The following is a 27,547-nucleotide window of genomic DNA, read 5'->3' on the forward strand; positions in this document are numbered from 1 at the left end:
CAGACACACACAGTCAATCATGCATAAATCATTCAACTCGTTCACAGTCCGCTTTCCAGTCACAAATGTCTGTCTGCCTCTCAGACGTAAAATCCACTGACATGATTTGTGGCACTGGATAACTTTAAACCACAGCATCAGATGTGTCATGTAGGGGCACTCATGTCATCACAGCCATAAGGAACTATAAAGTCTATTGGAAGAAAACTCATAATCGTGTCAGCACCAAGTACACACGATCCCTTGAATTCTTATTACTCCACTGCATGCTGCTTTGGGCTTCCTGGGGTTCTAAGAAAGCTTCAGTAGAGAAGAACGTTCTCCACATTTTCAGGGTCAGGGGACAGGCAGCACTGGAGCATCTATGCTAATATGGACCAGTGGAAGCTCTTTACCTAAACAAGTGGTCCAGGTCCAGTATTAACTGTTCCCGCTCACTCCTCTAAATTTAAGTTCCTATGTCATATTAGATACCTAATATTTGTCAAAGCAAAAATGCTGATCATTTGCATATTTAAATTTATTTTATTTTTCTTTTTAATGAATGGTCATGCAGGCTGGTTCACTCTTGGCAATCATTGAATATATTTTTTAAAGATTTTATTTATTTATTTTTAGAGAGGGAAGGGAGGGAGATAGAGAGAGAGAGAAACATCAATGTGTAGTTGCTTGGGGTCACGGCCTGCAACCCAGGTATATACCCTGACTGGGAATCGAACCTGCAACACTTTGGTTTGCAGCCCACACTCAATCCACTGAGCTATGCCAGCCAGGGCAATCATTGAATATTTTTATGGAAAATTTAGATAATGGGTGAAGATAGTTTTTCCCCGAATGAGGGGTCTATCGTACCAAATGTTTACTACACAGCCTATAGCATTTTGATGCCTTAAATTATTTTTCAGGTAGAATTTCCTCTTATCTGAAAAAGTTAAATATATTGGAACAATTGTGAATTAAATGCCTTAAAAATTAATGATATGACTGACATCAGAAAAATGGAAAGTTAGGAAGCTCCAAGCCCTTGTTTCCCATGGAAACATTAAAAACACTGGAAACTGGTTGAAAGAGTATTAGTTACAGGAGCTCTGGAAAAAGTTGAAGGTTCATAGTAACCAAGCAGGACTGTGGTGTCCCATGCTCTGGCCCCACCCTCCCCCAGGACACAGATTTTGGTCTGCAGGAAGTGTTGCTCAGTGCCCAATTCTCTCTATGAGAAAATCAACAAAGATGACAGGACTTTAAACAGAATGGCTATTAATAAAATGAGAGAAGATTCTTTTACTAAAATCACAAGCAAAGTGGAGATATGATGATAGATTTTGTAGAAAGAAAATAATACTATAAAAATTACACACTGACAGGACAGATAATTCACAGGAAACTGACAGCATTTTAGAAACACACAAGCTATAAAGACTGACTTATGAAGAAATTAGAATTGTTCTTGTCAAAAATAAAATCAAAAGAAAATAAAAATATTAGCAAGCAGTAGAAAATCGAAACACTTATGCATTGCTGTTGCAAATGTAAAATAGTGAATTTTCTATGGAAAACAGTACAGTGATTCCCCAAAAATTAAACATAAAATTATCATTTAATCCAGTAATCCTACTTCTGGCTACACATGCAAAAAACTGAAGACAGTGACTTGAATATATATCTCCACAGCAATGTCATAGTACCGTTATGACTAAAATGGAATCATCCCAACTATCCTTCAATAGTGAATGGCTAAACAAAATGTAAATTAATACACAATAGAATAGTAATAAGCTTTAACAATGAAATGGTGACGTATACTATAGTATAATGGAAGCTTGAAATAGTATGGCAAATGAAATTTAAAAAGGGCAAAAATTATATAATTCTACTTACATGATGTAACTAGAAAAGTAAAATTCAGTGACAGAAAAAAAAGTTGAATACTAGTCACCATGTACTGAGCAGGGGGGAACATGTAGAGTTAGCATTCAAAGGGTACGATGTTTCAGTTTTGCAAATGAAGACAGTTCTGCAGATGGATGGATGGTACTGAGGATTGCACAGCAATGTAAATGTGTGAACACCACTGAACTGTAATTATGATTAAGGTGGCAAATTTTATGTTATGTAGATTTTACCACAGTAAAAGTTAGGTCAAGATATGAACAATTGCTATTTGAATCTTTCTTGAGAATGGCAACAATTGGGATACCATAAATGCAGGAACAATGTTATGATAGGGAGAAACCCACAAAAGAGAGAAAGATAATATTACTACAACAACATACAATTGTCTGTAATATGTTAACTGTACTTTGGTTTGCTGATGGAGAAGCTGAAATAGGAGTCAGTGCAATGGGCATTATTGAATTTTAGACATCAAATTACTTGCAGAATATTAGTTAAGTTTTTTTCCTCTTTGAATATATGAGGTCTGTCCAGAAGGTATTCAGCCATGTAATATGAAAAAGAGAGACATTTATTGAAGAAGATACAAGAAACATTGTACATAGGGCAATGATGCTTCAGGTTCCCTTCAAGCACCCTGGGACCTCACACAGTTCTCCCAATTGCCATCAGCTTCCTAGTATTTTCCTGAATCTCATCTATGGTCTAAGATCTCTTCTTTTTCAAAGGTGATTTTAGTTTTGCAAAATGCCAGAAGTCACAAGACACCAAATCTGGGTTGCAGGGGGCCTGAGTCACCTGGGTGATTTGATGTTTCACAAGAAAACTCGGCATGAGACACAATGCATGAGTGGGCGTGTTGTCATAATAAAGTTGTCAATTAGCAGTTGCCCATAGCTGTGGCCTTCTGAATCATCCAACTAGTTTCCACAGAGGAATGTTCAAGCTTAACGCAAAATGTGATGCAGATTCATTGCCCTACTCAGTCATTTTGAATGTGACAAGCACACAGTTCATGTGCTCACTTGATGGCATCTGCTGCCCCCACTGCCTAGTACAGTGAAGTCCTCGTGGTTCATGCGTGCATATCCCAGTCCATTCTCCTTGGCCACCAGGTTACACCGATGCCACACAAATTATTCTCATTATATTAACAATGGCTTGCCATTTTCTGGACAGACCTCATAAATGAATAATTTCTCTTATAGTCTACCTCATTAGGAAGTTTAAAGGTATCTTCAAAAAGAGGTAGTATTGCCTATTTTTGTTCTGATACTATGTAAATATACATAGCACAAAGCTACAAATATCATTTCATATTTTTGTTTCTGACTGCACTCTAACTTTAATTGCTAGATATTATCCCTTCCACACAATTTCTTAGAATGCATCATAAAATGCTAATGATTAGCTGAAGTACATTTAAAAAAAGATTTGGTAGGAATAATAAAAAGGCATTTTGCTCAGTGAAGCTTGTCCCTTTCAACACACTTTTTTCCCCAGGATAGTATTGATTCTAATTGCTTTTTAAAAGACCCATTCCTTGCTTCAGTAACTTTGCAAAGTGAGCACATAAGTCATTCCTATGATAAACCCGGGCAACAGACTTCCAAACCTGCAATCAATCTGATCATTACATTATTGAGACTAATATTTTTATTACACATATAGTATTTACATGGTAAAGTAAGGGGTTGTGTATAAGACATATATTTGCTTATGGATGATTCTGGGAGAAAACCGAATGGCATATAAATGATTACAAACGAATATCTGAATTATCTAGGTTGCCTGACATTGACAGAATAAACTGGAGAGTTTCTGAATCTCTCTTTTAAATTATTGTATGCTGATGGTCTCCATTAGAAATGCTACTTTCAAATTATGAAAAATACACAGAAAGAATCAGAAATGTTCCTGCATCTAAGAAACTTCTGTTGAATATTAATTATTAAGAATTGTAATTAATAAATAAAATTAAAAAAAAAGCCCTGGCTGGCATAGCTCAGTGGATTGAGCTCGGGCTGGGAACCAAAGTGTCGTCGCAGGTTCTATTCCCAGTCACGGTACATGCCTGGGTTGCAGGCCATGACCCCCAGCAACCGCACATTGATGTTTCTCTCTCTCTCTCTTTCTCCCTCCCTTTCCTCTCTAAAAATAAATAAATAAAATTTTTAAAAAAGAATTGTATTATGCTCTGCCTGCAATGTTTTTAATACATAAATAAAGTAAATGACTAATACTAGAGCCATTTAATGTCACACATTAAAAAAACAATTGTCCAATATGAGAATCTTCACCGTACTCTGAAATAATATCTTTAAAAATCCTTAACACAGCACACTCTATTTTACAATGTGTCAGCTGTAGCAAAGCTGGTTGTCTGATAAAGATTTTTTCTCATGAAGATACTGTGGGAAACTTTTGAATAACTCTCACTTTTTTTAAAGATTTTATTTATTACTTTTTAGAAAGGAGAAGAGAGGGAGAAAGAGAGAGAGAGAAACATCAACATGTGGTTGCCTTTCATGTGGCCCCCCACTGGGGACGTGGCCTGCAACCTAGGCATGTGCCCTACCTGGGAATAGAACCTGAGATGCTTTGGCTTACAGCCTACGCTCAATCCACTGAGCTACACCGGCCAGGGCTGAATAACTCTCACTTTTAATCATATCATGACTCATAAAGAAGCTAAAAGATGGTAAATATATAAATTCTAATAAAGAATCCTTCCTATTTTTCAGCATTTTTGAAAAACTAAAAACCGATTTACAAAAACCAGCAACAAAGTATTTCTAAGAAATCTTTGCCTTTGACCATAAACATAAATATCTATACAAAAGACAGTAAATAAAGGGACAAAAATCAATCTATAATTTTTGACCTAGAGTATGGCCAAATAAATTTAAAACAAATTCTAAAATGACTGACATGTTATGACTGGTAAGTTTCTAAGTAGACAACCTCAAATTTTTAAAATACTCAATTTTAAAATCAGAAAAATGAATGACTCAGTCTTTGTCAGTCTGTTCCATGTTTCCATGCCTCTGGTCCTATTTTGCTCATTATTTTGTTCATTAGATTCCTCTTCTAGGTGAAATCATATAGTATTTTTCTTTCACCAACTATCCTATTTCACCTAACATAATGCTCTCCAGTTCCATCCATGCTGTTGCAAAAGATAGGAGTTCCTTCTTTCTTTTTGTTGCGTGGTACTCCATTGTGCTCCCTACTGGGGACCTGGCCCACAGCCTAGGCATGTGTCCTGAATGGGAATCGAACTGGTAAGCCTTTTTTTCCAGGTCATTCTCTTCACTGATACCAATGGGCTTTTTATAAAATATTGCTCCACATTTAAAATCCCTTCTTAAAAAAACTATAATAGCAGATTAAAAAAAAACAGTAAGATCTAAGTGGTTTAAAGAAACTTTTAAGGACTAAGGAAACTATAGTTTGAAAGTAAAAAGATGTAAAACATTACACCGTCCACATAGTAACTGATAAAAAGGTCTGGCATGCTATATTAAGATCAGAAATATTGGAATTTAAGAAAAGAACCGTTATTAAAGAGAGAGGTCTCACACTGAAATATTTTCCATCTAGTTCCCTCTAGCACTCAGTCACTCAGAGCTTATGTACTTTAAATGAAAATACAGTGCTGGCTTTAAATGAAGATACAAGAGATGGCAAGCTGACTTGACTCACTTTCTCAGGCCATGGTAGATCAGTAGAAGAAAGAAAAATAAATAAAAACACTAGGAGGTAATATTTTTGCACTTTTTGTGCTAGCTGTTTATATTAGAATCAATCACAGTAATAGTGTAAGAAAGATGGCTCGCTCATACCAGTAAAGACAGAAGGAAGTCAGGAGAAATGTAAAAAATTGCATCCTAAGAGAAACAATTAGATTGCGGGATCCATTTGATAACTGGATCGGATCTTTATATAAGTTGGATTGTATGTGAATTTATGCTTTTCATGGTGTTTCATGAATACCAGTCCTCATACTACACCATTTTTTTCTCCCAGCAGTTTACATTATATCCCAACTGTAGAAGTAGCCATTTGATGAGTTATAATGCATGTGGGTAAATAAAAAATACTCTACTGCACGCTGCTTTTGTTGTGCTAACACTAAATTATTCTGAAAGCAGCAATATGTTATTGCAATCTGAGTGTAAAATAAAATATCTTGTAAGTTTTCTTTTTTTAAAGATTTTACTTATTTATTTTTAGAGAGGGAAAAGGAAGGAGAAAGAGAAAGAGTAAACTTCTATGTGTGGTTGCCTCTCACACTCCCCCAGCTGGGGACCTGGCCCACAATCCAGGCATGTGCCCTGACTGGGAATCGAACCAGAGTCCTTTTGGTTCTCAGGCTGGCTCTCAATCCACTGAGCCACATCTGCCAGGGCCAAAATAAAATATGTTTTAAACAAGTCAGAATGTGTGTTGACTGTGTTTCAAAACTAACCGCATCTTGCACTGTGGCAGGAATGACATCTGTCAGTCATTCTGCACAGACTGATACTGACTAAAGAAAGGTGGATCCATTAGATATAATGAGTTCACTCAGAGAGTACACATTTGTCATTTCCTTGTCGGGTAAAATGATTGCTTCACCATGAATGGATGTTTCAACAATAACACTATTACTATACTCATCACTAGTATAATTTTCTGTTGAATTCTAAAATCAATTTTAATGGAGTTGTAAATTCTAAAATTCGTTTATAGAGAGAAGGAGGGAGAGAGAGAGAAAGCGAGATGCTGTTTGTAGCATGGCCATTCACTGAGCCCCTTTTGTGTAGAACTGGGTTTTTTTACTTGATTAAGTTCTAAGTTATTAATGTACATCTTAAAAACAGTGGTGGTAGAATATACTTGAAAATAGAGTAGACAAGTTAGTATTGTAAGTTATAATCAACTTTGTATTCAGTTTAGTTTGGCATTATTACTTATTACCTTTTTAAAAATCTGCAACCTTGAGTTTTCTCATCCTTTAATAATAGCACTTCTGTAAAAGTGATATGTGTGTATATGTATATTGTATGGACTAAATTATAAATAATACAAAAATACAGTGTACTTTGTTAAGTCACTTAAAATTTAATAATATGGTATGGTTTAATATAACATGAACCTAACTATGATTTATAATTTTCTTTCAGACACACTTTCTTCACTGGACAAATGCCAGTGAACCAGGTGACATAACCCTATCCCCAGAACCAATATTTTAAAGTGATTTTGCCTAACTGTAAACTTGACTTGCTTGTCTTTTAGCGAAGGTAGTTTGACAGAGTATTTAAATTCAACTCATTCATTTACTCACTAACACTCATTTTTCAAGGGCTGGACACTGATTTGAATACTTAAGTTTACAAAGACAATTCAAGCATCATTCTTACTTAGAGAGATGCAGGGTGGTTATGGAGATATACACCTATGGTAATAAATGTAACATGAAAGTCCATGGAAAGTGCTATGTGACAGGAAATCAAGATTAATTAACGTTGCTCATTCTGCAACAAAGTTCAAAACAACTCATTTCAGGGTTTTTAAGAGAACTGTGAGTATGAAGAGTTCTGAGTTGAATTAAGGCTATGCCAATTGTGACCATGTGTTAGGAACAGCCAGTGCTCCAAATGGCTGGGCCTGGGCATTACTGAGACCAGTATTGAAAGATAAAGCTGGGGAAGGCATGTAGCACTGACTTGTAAAGAGCCATTACTGACATGCTACACTGCCTATTTTATTAGTTTTTAAACTCAAGTATAAGAAGAACATAAGGGACAGATCCCCTATAGGCCTTTTACAATTAAGGATTATTCTGTAAAATGTCATCTACAGTTCTGCCACTTTAAACATACTCAAATATAATTATTTGTTCCTCATTCTGAAGATGTCATAAATATCTCTTCCTTCTGAGCTAGTTTATGCTCCCTATTCACAAGGCCCATATTCTACTCCAAGACTCTGCCTCATTATATTAGCTGTGCTTTTCTGTTGGATGGTGTGTGTATACATGTGAAAAGCATTCATTCCTAATATAAAGAATTTCTTTCTAAATTTCAGTCAAAAAGGAACATATGCCATCATTTTGCATGAGAATGCCCATATCAATATTTATTTTGAATATCTCTATGAATAACTTAGTTATCCATAAATACTTTAGCAAATGCAGGGTATCATTACTCGGTATAATTATACGATTTTAAATATTTACCTGTGAAATCTACTGAAATACATACCTATAACCCATGACAATTATCTACCAGGTTCAGGAGACAATCAGTAGAATGATTTCTTTATCTTATTTATATTATAGAAGGGAGACCACACAGCGCAAATACAAAATATTCCATGGAAGAGACTGTATGACAGTAACATTACATTACATATTCATGTATTTCATTTTGCTTTACATAAATTACTAGTAATAAATTCAAATGAGGAGAAACAGGTACATACTCTGAGGAAACCGTGGGGGATTGTCGTTGACATCTGTCAGGGTGATGTTGACTGTTGTTGACCCCGAAAGCCCTCCGACTTGCCCAGCCATGTCTTTGGCTTGAATGACCACCGAGTAGTGTTCTCTGGCTTCTCTGTCCATGTTATGTAAGGCAGTTCTAATAACCCCTGTAACACATATTTAACAACCCATTGTGAGTTATACAATGAATGAGAACTAACATAGAAATGTTTCTCCTATTTTTCTGTTCTAAGAAATATATTTTTAAATGAAATACTTCTGCAAGACAAGCCAGGCTTCTGAGACAAAGAGTACCTTAACCATGTTACTAAATTATCTAATTGGAACATTTCTTACGAGCACATGTCACAAACCATTCTATGCATGGCAAGCTAAAACACCCATTTCCTCACCCCTCAGGGCAGAGCTCCCAGAAGGCACACTGCAGCAGGAGCTTGTTTGTGCTGTTGTGCGTTCAACATCCACAGCTTGCACTCCTCATTTGAGACGACCTGAGGTGAATTTTCCTCTTTACAGCACAATTTACATTGTTTCTTAACATGGTTGTCAAAGTTTGAGGATGGAAACCATTGGAGAAGTGTGGATACTTGAAGAAAGATTATAGGTGTGGGCATTTTAATTTACAAGGTCTCTGGAAAAATTCAACCATTGTTAATATAATGAGAATTGTTTGTGTGACATGGATATAACCTGGCAGCCAAGGAGAGTGGACTGGAATGTGCATGCATAAACAATGACAACTTCACTGTACTAGTTAATGGGGGCTGTAGACACTGTTGAGTGAGCATGTGTCCTGTGTGGCCATCACATTCAAAATGACTGAACTAATAGAGCAAAAAATCTGTGTCAAATTTTGTGTTAAACTTGAATAATCCTCTGTGGAAACTATTCGGATGATTCAGAAAGCTGCAGCTATGGGCAAGTGGTGATTGGCAGTTTCATTACAACAACACTCCTGCTCATGCATCATGTCTCATGCAGAGTTTTAGGCAAAACATCAAATCACCCAGGTCACTCAGACCCCGACAGCCCAGATTTGGTGCTCTGTGATTTCTAGCTTTTCTCAAAACTGAAATCACCTTTGAAAGGGAAGAGACTTTTCAGGAAAACACGACGGGGCAGCTGATGGCAATTGGGAGAACTGTGCGAAGTTCCAAGGTGCCTACTTTGAAGAGGATGAGGCATTATTGCCCTATGTACAATGTTTCTTGTATCTTGTGTCTTCTTCAATGAATGTTTCTGTTTTTCTTGTTATATGCCTGGATATTTTATGGACAGACTTTCATATATCAAGACTAAGAAACTCACCACTTTTGTCAAAAAATAAAAATTGTAAGAACTAGATGTAAGTGCATAAGCAAAATAAAGAAAGTAATGAGATTGCTTACAAAAATCACATGTAAACATTACATTGTTTATCTTATAAGGACAAAAGAGATATTTAGTGGCCTTTTTCATGAATTAATACTTGGATCTAATAAGAAATGAAAATACTATATATCCATTTATAATTACATGTAATTAAACAGATGAATATAAATTATATAGCTTTGTTAAGAGAGGCCTAAATTTAAAAATGAAACACATTTCCCAGAGGATCAAGTTTATCCAAGCAACATTTACAAAGTCATAAAATTAAAATAAAAACTGTCCTCATGTAGATGATCCATATTATTAGTAAATATCTAAATATATATGTATATGCATCATGTGGATGCAAACATATAATATAAAATGTATGTGGTACTCCAAACACCATTCAGCATTTAACAACCACTTTTTTATTTGTATTAAACACATCTGCATCAAGCTACTTTAAGAAAGACACCAAAATGACTTCAATCAAACACACACTTGATTAGTTAACAGCGCAATTCACAGCATGATGCCAACTTACAATAACTGCTAACTATAGAGTTTAACACATTGGCAGACAATATCTTGACATAATGAAAGATAATTGGTTGCATATTCAAGTTAAAAATAGTCTTTTAAAAGTGGAATGGATTAGTCAATCATTGTTTTGAATATAGAGCACTGAACCATTTGACTTTTTTTTAACTGACGTGATAGCATGTGCAGTGACTTTGAGGAGAGAGCCTCAGGCGCCAGGAAAGCAGATACTGTGATTTAAAAAATTTTTGAATATATAATTGAAGAGTTCAGGAAAACTTTCCTAAAGCTAAATACAAATGAAAATTATTCTTATCAAAAATTATAATAACATGATAATAAGTGATTAATCTAATTCATGCCCATAAAAAGCCTCAAGCACCTTTTTAAAAAAGGAACAATGTTTTATCACATATAATAATTATATAAGAAATAATTAAATTGATGCACAAGTGAATGAGGTAAAATTTTGTTAATATGTTTCATGAAAGAAATATATACTTCCTAGTATTTGAAACAGAACAAAGACACCATTGTCAAAATAACACATTATAAGTGGTGCTTGCCTCTGGTGGGAACAAGTATGGGATCACTGTCCAGGATAATGCTTTATAGTGAGAGAATTAAAGTAACATTCTGCAGAATATAAATACATAAGTAAAAAAATCAATCATTACAAAATAAATGCTAAGTGTCTATTTTATAAAAATTATAAAGACCACATGGGGGAAGGATTGAATGTTGGAGGTGGGGGTGGGTAGAGCGCGGGAGAGTAATGGGGGGAAAATGAGGACAACTGTAATTGAATGACAATAAAAAATAAAAAATATGGTATTCATTTAAGAGAATCAGAAGAGAAGTCAGCAGATTCCCTTATTTTATATTGTATGGACTTCATTGATTTCATTGCATTGCCATTGTCTCCCTTAATTTATAATAAGCTACTTTTGACACAAAATAGGGAGAAACTTGTCAGTTGAATTTGCGTATGGAAAGAAAAGAGCACATCTAGAACTGACACATACCACTCAGATTGATTGTTTAAAGATCCATTGAAATTCACAACTCTCTTGAGAATGGACTGGTTACATGGGCTAGCTTTGACCTCTCATGAGGACACAGAGGTAACTGGGACTGTTACAGTCAAAATTGCCATAGCAACATGATGCCAGTATACAACATTCTTTTTCCAACATGTAGCTCAGTATTTTGTAAACAGGATGGCCTAGAACACTGTCATACACAGTACTTTTTTTTTTCTTTAAATAGACTGTATTTAGAGCATAAGTCCACAGTGAATTTGAGAAGAAAGTACAAAAAGTTACCAGGCACCTCTTCCTGCCTATACACAGTCACCCCCCACTCTCAGCACCCTGCACCAGAATGGTTCGTTTGTTACAACTAATGAATCCATATTGACATATCTTTTTCAGCCAAAGCCCATAGTTTCTGTTAGGGTTCACTCTTGGTGTTACACGTTCATTGGCCTTGGACAAATGTATACATGACATGTATCCAGCATCATGAAATCACACATTATAGTTCAACTGCCCTAAAAATCTTCTCTGCTCCACCTACCCATCCTCCCTCCCCTCAATCTCTGGAAACCACTAATCTTTTTTAGCATCTCCATAGTTTTGCTTTTTCTAGAATGCCATATAATTGAAATCATACAACATGTAGCCTTTTCAGATTGGCTTCTTTACCTAGTAATAAGCATTCTTGGTTTGATAGCTGATTTCTTTGTAGTGCCAGATAATAGTCCATTGTTAATGTAACGCTGTTTATGTATACATTCACCTATGGAAGGACATTTCGGTTGCTTCTAAGCTTTGGCAATTATGAATAAATGGCCATAGTAACTGTGTATAGGTTTTTTTGTGGACATAAGTTTTTAACTCCAGTGAGTAAATATCAAGGAGTGTGATTTCTGGAACTTATGGTTAAAAGTATGTTTAGTTTTATAAGGAATCTCTCTTCAAAAGTGGTATTGGAAAACTGGACAGATACATGCCAAAAAATGAAGCTACCACGCTTACACCATATACAAAAATAAACTCAAAATGGGTTAAAGTCTTAAATGTAAGGCCTAAAACCACAAAACTCCCAGAATAAAATATATGAAGTAAACTATCTGATATCAATGTAACTAACATAGTTATGGACATCTCCCTCTGAGCAAGAGAAACAAAAGAAAAAACTAAACAAATGGTACTAAATCAAATTAAGAACCTCAAGACAGTGAAGGAAGTCTTCAATAGAATAACAAAGGCAACCTACTGAGTGGAAGAATATACTGACAAATGACATAGCTAATAAAATATTGATGTTTGTTTTTAATTGGGTTGTTTTCTTATTGAGGTTTAAAAGTTCTTTGTATAATTTAGAAAACCATCCATTATCAAATATATATTTTTCAAATATTTTCTGCAAGGCTACAGTTTATTTTCTTATTCTCTTGACAGTGTCTTTCACAGTACAGAAGTTAAGTTTCTTCTGAAATTCAGCTTTTCGATGATTTCTTTTATAGATCATGATTTTGTATTTTATTTAAAAGTCATTGTTAAATTCAAGGTCATGGAGACTATCCCCTGTTAACTTCTAGGAATTTTATGTTTTTGAATATCATATTTAGAAATCCATTTTAAGGGTGTAATGTCTCTGCCATGTTTTTGCACATGTATGTTCATTTGTTTCAGCACTATTTGTTGAAAGGTTATCTCTTCTCCACTGTGTAATGTTTCCTTCTTTGTCAAATATCAGTTGACTACAGGCACAACAGTCTGTTTCTGGGCTCTCTTTTCTATTCTTTCTTTCTTTTTTTATAAGTCCATTATTTCCATCCATTAGGGCTCCACCCTCATGATCTAAACTAACCTAAGATACCTTCGAAAGTCTCCATCTCAAAATACCATCATATTGGGAATTAGAGTTTCAACATATGAATTTGGGGATGTACAGATATTCTGTCCATCGTTGGTTTGAAAACTCACCCCTCATACACAGAGATCAAAAAAGAGGCAGACCACTCCAGATTGGTAGGTGGAAGTTTTAACAAGCAAGGGAACTTACATACAAGGCTAGTTTTGGGTGGTGGAAAACCAGGAGAGCTCCACATCCACACGTTAGAACCTTAAGAGTTCTTACAGAGACCTTACTGGGTTCAGACACATACACCATCTAACCACACATTGCTCTCTCAGAGCTCAGTCCTTCCAAACAGCTTCCCCTATGGGAACTTTGGCTATGAGTATTATTCAATGGGCAGGGGGTGAGTGAGGAGCCTCTGACTGCTCTGATCCAGCTGGAGGATAAATTGGTCTCCATGACTTCCCTGAACATCTATAATGACCACAAGTGATTCCAGCTCAAGATGGTCAAGAACATACTTTTAAAAGCCACAGTTGGAAAGACAAAATCCTACCAGTATGTATTTATACTGTTTTGTGCTTATATCTTCATCACATCATGCCGATAAATGCATACACATATGGGAAACATGCATACACAAAGATAAAAATAATATGCAATGGTAATATATATTTTGAAAACTGTGAAATCAAAATTCATACACAAGACTAAACTATATTTACACAGCTCAAGTAAGAAATGAAGTCTTTATTTTTTTTGTTTGGGTTTTTCTGCCACATATGCCCATGTACATGGAATCATAATCTAATTTAATTTTGTCTTCCAAATAAACTTAATCAGAACATACCACACATGACATTTTGTCAAATAAATGTGTAAAGAAAAACATACAAAGCAGCTATATTAATTACCAGCAATTATTACATTGCTATTTTCTAGAAAAGAAAGAAGACTCTTCTATTTACAATGCATGTGAGGTAATAGGTAATAGCATATCCTGAATGTTTGCGGGACATGCTTCACTAGCAATGTTTACTTTTAAATTGTTAAAGGGAATTGTTGCCTTTATTCTCTTGTGATGCTGGGTTGAAACAACAGGATGTGATTACCTTTGTATTATTTTGTTTTGTTTCTTATTACTTTCCTGGTAAACGATTGTAGGTACCCTGCTGCCTGCAAATTACCTATTGACTACTGCTTCCCAATCACCTTGATATGTAGGGGCTTGTAACTGGGAATTACCCTCTGCGGAATACAAGGTTATAACATTGAAAACTCATCTGTGGTATAAACATTGCTCGTTGAATCCAGCTCACAGGTCTGCCATATGTTTATGTTCCCTGAATGATGAGATTCATATACAGCAATAGATTCTCCAAAAGGTTTTCTTTCATTTTCACTCACTAAAAAGAATTTAAGATTTAAACGACAAATTTGGTTCATTAGATATTGCCACAGAAGACTTCAAAATGAAATCCCTAAAAGGCTAGAATAAACACACAAGAATGCACATTCAAATTCCTACAGAAACCCCCAAGGTGCACATGTGTGTTTATAAGAGAAATTGGTAATTTGCTTCAGTGCCTGAACTGCACATATGCGTTTTGGCTTGAATGCTTATTTTACTCCTTCATTTGTTTAATTGTTCATCCATTCAATGCCTAATATGTCATTATATAATATCTCTTACAAGGTGCTGGATTTCTAGTGTTTCTCTAATTGGGCACAAGGGCCAGTTAATAACAAAATCATGTGGGAGATCAATTACCACGTAATGGTGAGAATGCCACCTCAGACCTCCTGAGTCAGAGTCTGGGGGAGTGGGCCCAAGCATCACTATCGTTGACAAGCTCCTTTCCTGAATCTCATGAATGGTCAAATTTGAGATATCAACCTAGAGATGAAAACACATAGTATGGCCTCAAGGTGCTCATGTACCAGTGGAAGATCTGTTTATTTAAGAGCATATGAGAATCCAACATGACAGCAGGGCAGGCAGAAGCTACACTAACCTCCTATCAAGACCAAACTGAAGTTACAACTAAATTGTTAGAAAGGTCATCCTGAATGATAAATGAGAACTAGCTGGAGAGAAGCCTTACAACCGAGGACTTACAGAAGGGACCACATTGAGACTGGTGGGTGGTACCAAGGTGCAAGAGGGTTGAAGGGGCTCCCATGGGTGGTGGTTGAGGTTTCAGAGGATTGTCTCAGCTGTACAGGGTGGGGTGTTCACCCTGAGAAGCATGGGGTCTAAACAGCAAGCTTGGCTCCCCAGGCTAGAGCACCAGAATGGGGAAAGTTGTCCACAAAACATTCAGCTGTAAAAAGCAGTGGGGTTTCTCTCCATCAGGAAGAGATGGCTACGGATGCAGCTACCCTCTTGAACGGCCAAAGGCTTCTAGTGGACAGGATTCATTTGTAGCCACTTAACCTGGCTTCTGGCTGAAGGAGGGCATTGTGGACCATAGCTGTGTGAGGAGAGACTGTAGTTGCTGACTCCGGGGAGAAAGCTGAAGGGTCAGCCACCAGGGTGCCTGTGCTGAGTCATTCCCCATACTGCAAAAGCTATTCTCCTTAGAGCAGTTCCCTCCACGGGGCATCAGCCTGGAGAGAAGACACTGCTCCACCAGGAGAACTCCTCCTCATCCCACCCTGTGGAGGGTAAGCCCTGCTGAGGAGTGCAGCTGGAGGCTCTTTCAGTGACTGAGCCTGACAGGCAGAGGTATGGCAATGTTAATAAGCCCCACTAATAATTTTCCACCTGACCACACTTAGCATTCTGTCACTAATAGTTTATCTTTCCAGCTGCCTGATTGTGGTGATCTAGGTATCTGGGAGACTCTTCATGTTAGCTATTTCTCTTTGTTTTAACATTTAGTATATTATATGTTAGTCTGTTCAGTATACATTCTGAATTTTCCCTACTGACTCTGTAAAGATCACGCCACTTCCACAATATCTTTTCTGTACTGAAAGCAACAAGATTTAGACATTAAATTTATGTGTATCCATTGGCGACATAGTTCTTGAAATCTCCTTTTTCATTCATCACCATTTCAGTGCATATGGAATGTGTTTATGACATATGAGTAGAGCTTATGACATTAGAATATTATGACTCAAGTATTTACTGATAGGGGAATAGATATGCAAATCTGTAAGGTTGAGTAGTACAAAAACTATAATTTCTTAAATGGCAAACCAAGCCCAGACTTCAGAGGCCAGAATATCAAAATGGACAAGCACGCCCAGAGTGCTGTATGGGAAAATGGCATGCTTGTCAACTATGGAAGGATGGATGGAGAAGCACAGTGTCCATGGAATGGCGAACTGACACAAACGAAGGTGTGTGTCTGGGAGCACAAGACTGTAAGGACAAAATTGGTATCATTAGAAAATGATTGTATGAAAACAGTAGAGAACAGCTTCTCAGCGAGTATTAAAACACTCTCTAAGCATTGCATTTGTTTTCCTCAAGTTGTTAACAGTGGAAGTGGAGTTCTTTCAGTCTTGCAAGGAAGGGATTTCCTGAGACACACACAGGATAGAGCTCTGTAGTGAACTTGATGATGATATAAAATTCAGGTGGTTCCTCTCCTGACTTCCCAATGTCCCATCTCCACCTGTCTCACCATGGAAAAAGTCCAATCTTATCTTCAGTAGGGCCAGGATAAAGGCCACTGCCCAGAGTTTCTGCTGCATATTACAGTCCAGTCCAGCCCAGCATCTGGCTAGCTTAGCGTGTATTCCCAGATTCAGTCCATTGTGGTGCTGCAGTATGCAGGCTCCCTCCTGGAGGCCAGGGGCCATGCAACTGCTAAGATCGCATGGCTATGAAAAGAGCATATATGAGCACATGGGGTGAATGCAGGTCCCAAGCCAGAGAGAGACAGAGACAGATAGAGATAGAGAAACAGATATATATATATACATATACATATACATATACATATACATATATATATATATATATATATATATAGAGAGAGAGAGAGAGAGAGAGAGAGAGAGAGAGAGAGAGAGATTGATTGAGAGCGCCCCATTGTGGACCAGGTGCTTTCTCAAAATGTCCAATCAATTTCCCAAGTTTTCATAGGCTTACATCCCCAGCAAGACTGGCAGGCCTCTATGGTTAGGCAATCCCCCAGAGCCACCCCCACCCACCAACCTGCAATCTGGTACCCCAGAGGGAGAGGGAGGAGTGTTAATCCCTTTGGCAGAGCACTGCTGTGATCCTCAGAGGTGTGAAAAGCTGTAGCTTCCTGGTGAAGCAAACAGGCTTATGCTCCCCAGTTTATTAAGCTCAGTGTCTAGTTCCCTTTTGCTCCCCTTTTCCATTATTAATTAGCTGAATACCAATAGAAACAAAGTGACTGAAAGTTTGAATAGCTCTGTTGCTGCCCTGTGGACAGCCAACACTGACTAAATGGCACTACTCGTCAGTCATTGTTATTGGCTGAGGCCAAGCAGATCCATGGTTATCTCTATAGTTACATTAAGCATATTCCGCACTCTAAAGTTCTAGTGGGTAATGGAATAAACTTCAAATTTTTATTTATATTTTCCTGTACAGTTCCTTTTATTTAAAATAAAAATACAGAATATTATATATGACACTGGCATCCCAGAATTTAAAAATAAAACAACTCAACACATTTGGTTTCAAGTTATGTCTCATGGAATTAACAATAATAAATTCATGAAAGTAGACATTTTTATGCTTTAGTAAGAAGATTCAATTTTTTATTCTTTAAACTTTCTCTTCCTATGATTAAAATTGATAGTGAAGCATTTTATTCCCACCGAAGGGAAAAATAAAGGGATTCAAATGTTTTGAGTATGGATTGTGACTTTAGGTATATATCTCATATATTTCCCCATATACTGAAAGAGACAAAAGTCAAAGTTTAAATAACTCTCCCCAGATCAGAAATTTGTAAAACTTGAAATGCAACCCAGAACTTCCTGATATTAAAATCCTAATGCCACAATGGCATTAGCTTAAGTCATTAAGCTGTTGAAATGTGTTAGGGCTCTAGGAGAATGTCAGGCTGTTTGAGAGAGATGAGAGAGGAGGGGGAGAGAGGGAGAGATAGAGGGAGAGAGAAGAGGGAGAGAGAGATGGATTTAGACAGGAACATTATAGTCATTAAAGTGGGAATTACCTTTTTGTAGATTTGGGGCATAAATCAGATAGATTCCAGAGGAACGTAGTTGTGATGATATGTCATTAAATATTCTTTTGAGAAAGCCTTATTCATTTTTTTCTCTTTTTATACTTTGTTTATCTTTATGTCTGATGCTAGTGTTTTAATGGAATTTCAATAGATCAGTCTTTGTAGTTAATATAGTTAATAACATGTCAATAAAATCACAGGACATCCAGGGCATTTATGAAAGCTAAATATTCTACAGAATTTTAGACTTTTACATAACTACTCTATTCAGCAAATATGTACAGAAACAGCTTTATCCAGAGAAATATAAATTTAAAAAGAGGCTTACCTGGGAGTAAATTCCCACAGTGATGATGACGATAATGGAAGTACTGACAGTTATTAAGTATTTATTAAGTATTTATTATGAAGAAAGCTTTATGTTGATCATCACACTAAATCTTGACATCAGCTGCCTGTGAAAGTCATTCATCTTATCCCCCCTTTTTTATCAAGGAAAGACTGCAAGAACAGAAATGTTGGGAACCGCCCTGACTGGTATCAGAAGCTGAAACCCTCACCTAGGCTAAGGCTAAGGGAACACCCTTGGAACTGTAAGCCAGCAAGGAGACAAAAGCTTACCTCCCTGGCAGGAATGCTGCTTCTGCTGCTTTATTCATAATTGAACCCCAAAAAGCTTGGTCGGTTAGCCAAAGATGGGTAAGATTCCCCACGGGGGGAATGACCTAAGACAGGCACAATCACTTTGGGAGGCCCCCCCCCAAAAGAAGGACTTGGGGGGCTGCAGCAAAAGGGGGTGATGGACCCTCGCTCCTCGGCTTTGACATAGCCTGAGTTCTCAGCGTCTGTGAAAAAACCTCCTTGTCTCCCAGTTGCCTTAGTTCCCTTGCTCCACCTAAGCCTGAAACAATGACAGGGTGGTGCAGCTCTGTACTGAGAAGTGTGGATTCCCCGGGGGTGATCAGGCCTAAGAAAGAACATGTAAATTACTGTGAAACCTTCTTTGTTTAGAATGCTCTCAGTTGAATGAGAAGGGTCTTAGGAGGAAGTTAGTTTGTTCCTCAGTCTTACAGCTCTTTGACCCCCAACTCAATAGACCGGCAGAGTTCTTTGTTTTCTATGGTTCCTTACTTCCCCCTAATGAGTACTGTACTTTACCTGAATTATTATGCAAAATGAGCCCAATAAAAGCAGGTATGGACGGTAAATCAGCGAGCTCCCCACTAGGGGGTTGGCCATCTCGTCCCTACTTCCCCACAGAAACTAGTCTGTCTCTGTGCATGTTGTTTTTTCTCGCGTGTTTTTCGGCGAGCCATCCACAGCGTTCCGTGGTCACTGATGGCCAGTGACCCACGCGCAACACAGAAAGGTTAAGGAGAATTGCCCAAGGACAGAGGTAGCATTGAGCCAGTATTCAGTCCATGCAATTAGAATTCAGAGTGTGTTGTTGTAGTCACTACCTTCTGAGTTTCTGAGTCCTTGCGAGAAAATTGAGGGAAATACTGCGACTGATCCTGAAATGTATTTTGGAAGGATGCCTGCATCTTGGCAATGTGGTTTCAGAATTGATCTCTGATTTTCTTGGTCAAGTTGGACTCTAGTAGCACTGGAACCAAAGTTCTCATTATAAACAATAAGATTTTAGTAAGATGGTGGATAGCCTTTGGTAACTGAAAGATTCTAAAAGCTGAGGATTCAGTCTTTCTTAAAACAGAAGAAAGACTGAGAAACTCAGAAACTAAATATTCATTATGCTCCAAGTACCCATTAGCTGTTTATGGTCTGCTTTGTTTTTTTTGTTTTTTTTTTTCCAGGGAATTGATTACCCTATCATTAATTTGGGCTGGCCTATGACTGCTTTGGCCAGTGCAGTGCAGTGGAAGTGACAATATGGCAACTTCTGCTCTGGACTTAAGAGAACTGGAAGCTTCCACCTTGATCTACACAAGCACTGAGCTTCCGTGTAAATAGTTAAGCCACCCTATTGTCTAAGAGACAATGTATGGAGGCCCTGAGATGTTAAACAAGGGGTCCCTCTGAGCTCATTCCCCTAGCTTTTTCCACTGAGGCACCAGGTATGTGAGTGGACTCACTTTTGACCTCCACACATGTCCAAGTATCAGCTGAATGTTAGCAAGTATCCAGGTCAGTACCACATGAATCAAGAAATTGCCCTGAATATCCCTGCTCAACTTCTTGACTTCCAAAATCCCTGCTGTTTTGAAAGTTCTAAATTTTGGAGTAGTTTTCTACACAGTGATAGCATTTGAATTTAAAATATATACATAAACACACAGGTACACATATATACATATATCCATATCCACATGACTACACAAACATACATACACACACACACCTACATATATTTATTCTTCATTGAAAAATAAATGATTGAGGTTTGGCTTTCTATGTTCCTTTCCAACATCTCTTCTCTCTCTGTCTCTCTCTTTTTTCTCTCTTTCTCTCTTCTACCTCACCCTTCTTTCCAGAGCTGAAGTACATATACACATATGTATATAGAAGCATATAACTCAAATATTTCAGCTATGGTTCTTGTAAATATGTTTTCTGAGTCCAGGTAAACATAGTATTTGGAGGGTAAATAAAAGAGGAAATATGAAACTGACCTCCACAAAATTGTTACACATGTGTTACAGGGTGCAGCCAAGAGGGGGGACCCCAAATAGGCATTTGAAATGGGGTCCAGAACTTAAGGTGTCCAGGAGATTTTAAGATGTCTCCATCCCCCCCACCCAGGGTATGGGTTGGGGGGAAGGGACAAATGGAGCAGAGCCATTGAGATCTGTTTTGCATAGCAACAGCCTTGCAGCTACCCTGTGGCGTGGTCATTTAACATATCTATAGACTTTGGCTGGTCGCTTAGATATGTTAAATAGCTGTGATCATCTCTGAGCCAGGGGAATGGAAGTAACTTTCCCACTAACACGTGACTGGGGCAGATCCCCCCAAGCTACAGCTCCTGTGTGGGAGCTCGGAGAAGATTGGCTGCAGGACATGGGGCCACACCTGCCCAGGCTCATGATGGCAGCCCGGTAAAGCTGGAAGGATATGAGTTCCGGCATGTGAAGCCGAGTGTGGGAGGAGTCGGAAATGAGGCTGCAGAGGAAGATTGGCCACGGGGATTTAAAACCCAGACTTGGCGGCCATCAGAAAAGAGAACCACGTGGCTTTGGCAGAGTGAGGACTCTCCCTTCCCGCAGCCATAGGAAAGAGAACCACGCGGCTTTGATGGAGTGGAGACTCCTGCATCCCAGAGAGAACCGTGCTGCTTTAGGAGAGAGAACCACGCGGCTTTGGCAGAGTGGGGGGACTCTCCCCTTCCCGCAGCCCTGAGAGGGAGAACTACGAGGCCTGGACAGAGTGGGGACCCCCGCAGCTTTAGAAGGGGGAACCACCACCTGGTTTTAGCAGAGATCCCTGGCGACTCAGCCGAGGGTGCTGGGAACCCAGGGAGGTCTCCCAGTCGAGATGGAGGACTAACTAAGAACCAGAGGACTGTCTGAGCCATGGACTTCGTTTTCCTTTCCTGAGATACGGTACTCTGGACTGGGCAAAGGGGGAAGGAAGGAAGGAAGGACTGTGACTGTGTTTGTGGGTGTTTTAAGGGACTTTGGGATTTTTGATAAAGACATTAGGTCACTACTTTAAGTCTGTATAGCATTAAATAAACATTTCCTTTCCTTTTCACAAATCTCTGGCATTGAGAGATGTCTTTCCTCGGGCGGCGGACATAACGGACCCGGGGCCTTCTTTCAATAATACTATATTGTCTCAGGCCCCCCTTGTTGTGTTCTGTAACACATGGAATGTAAATTCTATAAATAATAAAATTATTATGATTCTTATCAGGAAATTGCACTCCATGGAAAGTAACATGATTGTCTATAATATTAATGGTACTTTTTGAACAAGAGAATTAGAAATGTAATTTAAATTTTTTAAATATTAAATAAAATATTTTTTACTAGATACTGAATAATTGCAGATATACTTCACTTAAGCAGAATGGTATTTTCTTGGAAAATAATAATTAAATAATAAAAAATTTAGATATCTAGAACTAAAGTATTATTTTTCCAAAATAGCTGCTTGTGTTTTATAAAAAATTTTTGGGCTCAAAATTAAAACACGAATGTGAAATATTAAACTATCATGTAAGTATATTGTACATTGTTTTAATATGAGTGTATTTTCTATTATTCTATTTTTTTCTACCACTCATTTTTTCTTTTTAATTTTTGTGTATGATGGTTAAAATGAATTTTAAAAGGTTAAATGCTGTATATAGGTTTTTAAATCAGTTATTATTTAAGAAAGGGCACTTAATATGACTACATCAAAACATTTGGAACATTTGTTGTTGAGACAACTAAATTTAAAGCCATTTAATTAAAAATAGTAAAACACTGCTTTACAAAAATATACATATAACAATGACTGTATTGGTATGGTATTGGTATGGTATGGTATGTCAGTATGGATGACAACATAAACTGATAAGGAATAGAAAATTGACAATTTCTCCTGTAATACCAGTTTATTTATTGGGTCATCTATTTTCTTTGTTTTTAAAATAGAGTGTCTTTTTTTTTACAGTATGATTTTATTTTATAATGCATTATATTATACTCTAATAATCTAAATAACATTGCCATTTTCAATAAACTGTTTATCACATTATACCATATGCATGTGCACATATATAAAACTCATATGCAGGCATATATGATATATACATGTCATGCATGTCATACATGTCACGTGGAACAGATGCAGCAGTGAAGCAAACTCATACATCTAATCCCTAAAGTTATCTTTATGATTTCAAGGGTGTGTACATGTATATGTTGTATTCCTTTGGCAAGTAATTTTTAAAAATATTTTATTTATTTGTTTTTAGAGAGAGGGGAAGGTGGGTGGGGAGAAAGGGACAGAAACATCAATGTGTGGTTGCCTCTTGCGTACCCCCCACTGGGGACCTGGCCTGCCACTCTGGCATGTGCCTTGACTGGGAATCAAACTGGTGACCATTTGCTTTGCAGTCTGGTGCTCAATCCACTGAACCATGCCAACCAGGGCACATTTGGCAAGTAATTTAACATTGAATCCTTAAGATGCTTGTGGAGAATTAAAATGACTATTAAGTTTTTTATAATAAGAATTAGAATGTAGCCAGGAAAGTTGTGGTATACTCAAGGTACAACATAAGAAAATTGCAGATAAATTAAAAAATGTAGTAAAGTGATCCCTAGGCTTTTCAAGAATGCTCATGCATTCTTACTGCCTTTGATCTTTCAAATATAAGACTAACATGAAAAAAAACAAAATTAATTATGTAACCATGACACTACCTCTATTTTCCTGGGAAGTTTAAAAATGGTATGATAGTACATGTTTAACAATTTCAGTGGGAAATATTACATTGATTATATAACTTTGATCAATAAACAGTGTAGTTTTATATATCTGATTGTCATCAACTCATGAAGTCATTACTAATTGACAATGAACACATGCCCATTATGACTCCAGTGCCACTGAGAAGCAATTGGTGAGATATGTGAACAGGAAAACAAATTATGGATATCACTTACAAGAACAGATGCTGGTCACAGAAAGTAACAGAAACATTAAAAAGGTCAGAGAACATAAAAGTATAGAAAAAGTCTCATTTATGAGAAAGAGGTTTTCTCATGTGTTAAAACCTTATCTATCCACACTCCTGAATGATTCAAGTGAGAATTAATCATACTTTGGGTACATTTTTAGCATTGGCTAAGTGTAAGCAATGCATTAAGTTATTTAAGTATCTGGTACCCTATTTATCTAGCAGCTAAATGCTAATAAAAGAATGCACAATATAGAAGGGAATTGTATTCTGATTTAAATGATATAGTCACAAAACGTGAGGGCTGGTTGAGTTATGTAAATGTAAATGATGTTGTTTTACTGTGTGATAGAACGAAACAGAATACATTAGTAATTGATAATCTGAGGCATTAAAGTTAAGTATATCATTATGTGAGCAGAGTTTTGGTCTTTTGACAAAGAGAATGAACAGAAAGCATTTAACCCTTAAAAAATGAGTCTGGAAAAATAATGTTTAAATCAGTTGTAGAGTGGACACTTTACCAAAGTGTCTATCAGCCCCTGTGGGGCTGCTGAACACATTTTCCGTGCTGGGCGGCAAACCTCTCCTTAATAAGGGCCCAGGACCATGCATGCGTGTCTACCACAGAGTAATTCTGATTTCTTTCCCCTAATTTGCTGTCCAAGCCCCTCCAGTCTTGATTGAAGCTGCATACTACCCTGAAGATGCTCACGTGATCTCACCTTCAGTAGTTCTCTTACAAAATCCATTGGATAATGTCTGCTGCCATCTCACCGCCAGCAAACTGGATACAACAAATTATTCCTACCCTTCCCAAAGACTACTTTTTGTCTCTCTCAATTGTCCTTTCTTTCCTTTTGTATTGCCATCACATCAATTAGTACACCAGTCGTATTGTATAATATTATGGCCTACCACCCTTTGAACTCACTTTTACTTGGTGACCTCCATAAATAAGGCCACATCTTCAAATAAGGTCACGTTGTGAGGTACTGGGAGCTAAGAATTCAATATATGAACAGGTGGGCAGAAGGGAAGGGACAATTCATACTATGACACTAGACAAAAAATAAGTCACATTCAGTAAAAAAGAAATGTAATGATTGTGTCTGTTCTTTGAGTCTACATTGGTAAAATTCTTTAAGTAAAATCATAAGAATAGTTTGAGCAAAAGTGACTGTTGAGGACACCTTAAGGAAAATACAAATCCCAAGCAGAGAAAAATATGTGAAAGAACACAATTTCAAGCAAAGATGAAGATAAAGACCTTTGTGTGGGCATTTAGAGGGACCTAACGGAACAGATTATACAAGTTTATGATCATGAAGAGTGGCTTTTATCTTGTGAGCTATAAAGAGGTATTTGTTTTTTTCAACTAGTAGTCATAGAGTGCCTACTCCAGTCCAGGCACTGTTTTAGGGACAGACAAAATGACTACCTCCATAAAGCTTACATTTTAGAGGGCTGATTATGGCCAAAAAAAGCATGATAATTATCTACATTGTATATAGAAGATTAGGTGGCATTAATTGCTGGGGAGGAGAATGAAGCATTAGGTTTAGGCTTATAATTTAACTAGGGATGCAGTCGGGGTGTGCCGGTGGAGTTAGCTAGTAAAGCTCATACAATTTTATTGTTAAAATTTCAAAAATTTAGAGAGCTGGTTTGTAAATATGGCCATTTCTAAAAATTTTATTATAAATTCATGCCATTCAACATCATATTTTAAAAGATAATACATACTGAAAACCCACCACTTTCTAATTAAATTACTATGTTTTACTATTATTTGTGCTCTTAATATTATTAATTTTATCTCCTCAGTAAAAATGTTATAGAATGATGGGCTACTGCTTGCTCTTCTCAACTCCATGTTTGGTGATGTCATCTTGGTGAGTTGAAGAAATCATTGATATTGGGGTATTTTTACCATGGAAGTCAGCAAATGATGCTAAATCAAGGCTTAATTTACTAATTTCATGATTTTATAGAATTGAGAAAGTAAAGGAAAAAGCATAAATAAAGCATTTTAAAATAAATTAGCCATTACATTGGGAATAACACAAAAAGTTATAAAAAGTTAATACTCTTGTAACTAATAAAAACTATTTTTCAAAATACCAGAAACAAAGGTGGTTCATATAGATGATGAAAAAGTAAAGTTTGTATATAAGAGCTGTCTGGAAAAACTCCAACTATTGTTGATATAATGAGAATGGTTTGCATGACATCAATGCAACCTGGCAGCCAAGGACAGTGGACTGGAATGGGCATGGATGTACAAAGACAACTTCACTGTACTAGTCAGTGGGGGCAGTAGAATGCCTTTGAGTGACCATGTGAACTGTGTGGCTGTCACATTCAAAATGACTGAACAAGTAGAACAATGAATCTACATCAAATTCTGCATTAAGCTTGAACATTCCTTTGCAAGAACTATTCAGATGATTCAGAAGGCCACAGCTATGGGCAACTGGTGATTGGCAGCTTCATCACAACAACATGCCGGCTCATGCATCATGTCCCGTGCAGAGATTTTTTGCAAAACATCAAATCACCCAGGGGACTCAACCCAGTACAGCCCACATTTGGCACCCTGTGACAACTACTGGCTGTTCCCAAAACTAAAATCATCTTTGAATGAGAAGAGATTTAAGACCATTGATGAGATTCAGGAAAATATGACAGGACAGCTGATGGTGATTGGGAGAACTGTGTGAGTTCCCAAGGTGCTAACTTTAAAGGCAACTGAGGCATCATTGTCCTATGTACAATGTTTCTTGTCTCTTGTATCTTTAATAAATGTCTCTATTTGTCATATTATATACTTGGATACTTTATGGACAAACCTCACACTTTTTTTTTATCTACATGTTAATGTAAACAAAAATATCAACAAACACCCAAGTCAGAACTAAACTTATTTGTCAATAACTCCAGCAACTTCTTTGCTGATTCAGGTAATAATCAAGTACTTATTTGCAGTGGGATTTTGTCAATATTCATTGTATTTCAACAACAGGTTGCATGTGGATGTAAGAGTCTGGCAAAAATCAATGTGAGCATTCTATAAGAATCAATAAACTAGGTGGACTTTGCAATAAAGAGTAATACATATTTCATAATTGTTAAAATTGGGTGTTACTTATCTTTTATATCATTAAAATTTATAATATACATACTTACAAGGGTAGGCAAAAGTAGGTTTACTGTTTTTTATGGCAAATAACACCATACTTAATAAATAATAACAGAAAATAAACTTTCACATGCTCAAAACTGTAAACCTTCTTTTGCCCCTCCTATATGTATACAGCAGCATGCATATTTCTTAAATATTTGTGGATATGACATTGACTTCTAAAGATAAATATACTGAAAGAGGTGAGAGAAAAGTGTTTCAGCCAAAAAAAAAAAAAATAAGAGTGGTAAGTGCAAATGCTTTAATGTGAAGGCTTTGCAGCTTGTTGGAGAAAATGTTTTGAGGTCAGCATCTCTAAAAGCAAAAAGAACAAGAAGTGAAGAGCTGAACAGAATGACACATTGGGCCACATTATTTACAGGATCTAAATTGTTGTAATG

At 37.0% G+C, this 27,547-nt stretch overlaps 1 protein-coding gene across 7 annotated transcripts in view; it reads right to left on the reverse strand.

Moving 5' to 3' along the window:
• The window catches only part of CDH18 (cadherin 18), an 811,828-nt gene that overhangs the window by 85,575 nt on the left and 698,706 nt on the right, over positions 1-27,547 (reverse strand). For all 7 annotated transcript variants that reach the window (XM_045847887.1, XM_045847888.1, XM_045847889.1 and 4 more), the window contains one exon: positions 8,365-8,532. In XM_045847887.1, coding sequence (XP_045703843.1) covers positions 8,365-8,532 — 168 coding nt within the window. The remainder of the gene's footprint in view (positions 1-8,364; positions 8,533-27,547) is intronic.

Source organism: Phyllostomus hastatus, unplaced genomic scaffold (assembly GCF_019186645.2).
Source record: "Phyllostomus hastatus isolate PE091 unplaced genomic scaffold, TTU_PhHast_1.1 phas_contig_58, whole genome shotgun sequence".
NCBI classification, from domain to species: domain Eukaryota; kingdom Metazoa; phylum Chordata; class Mammalia; order Chiroptera; family Phyllostomidae; genus Phyllostomus; species Phyllostomus hastatus.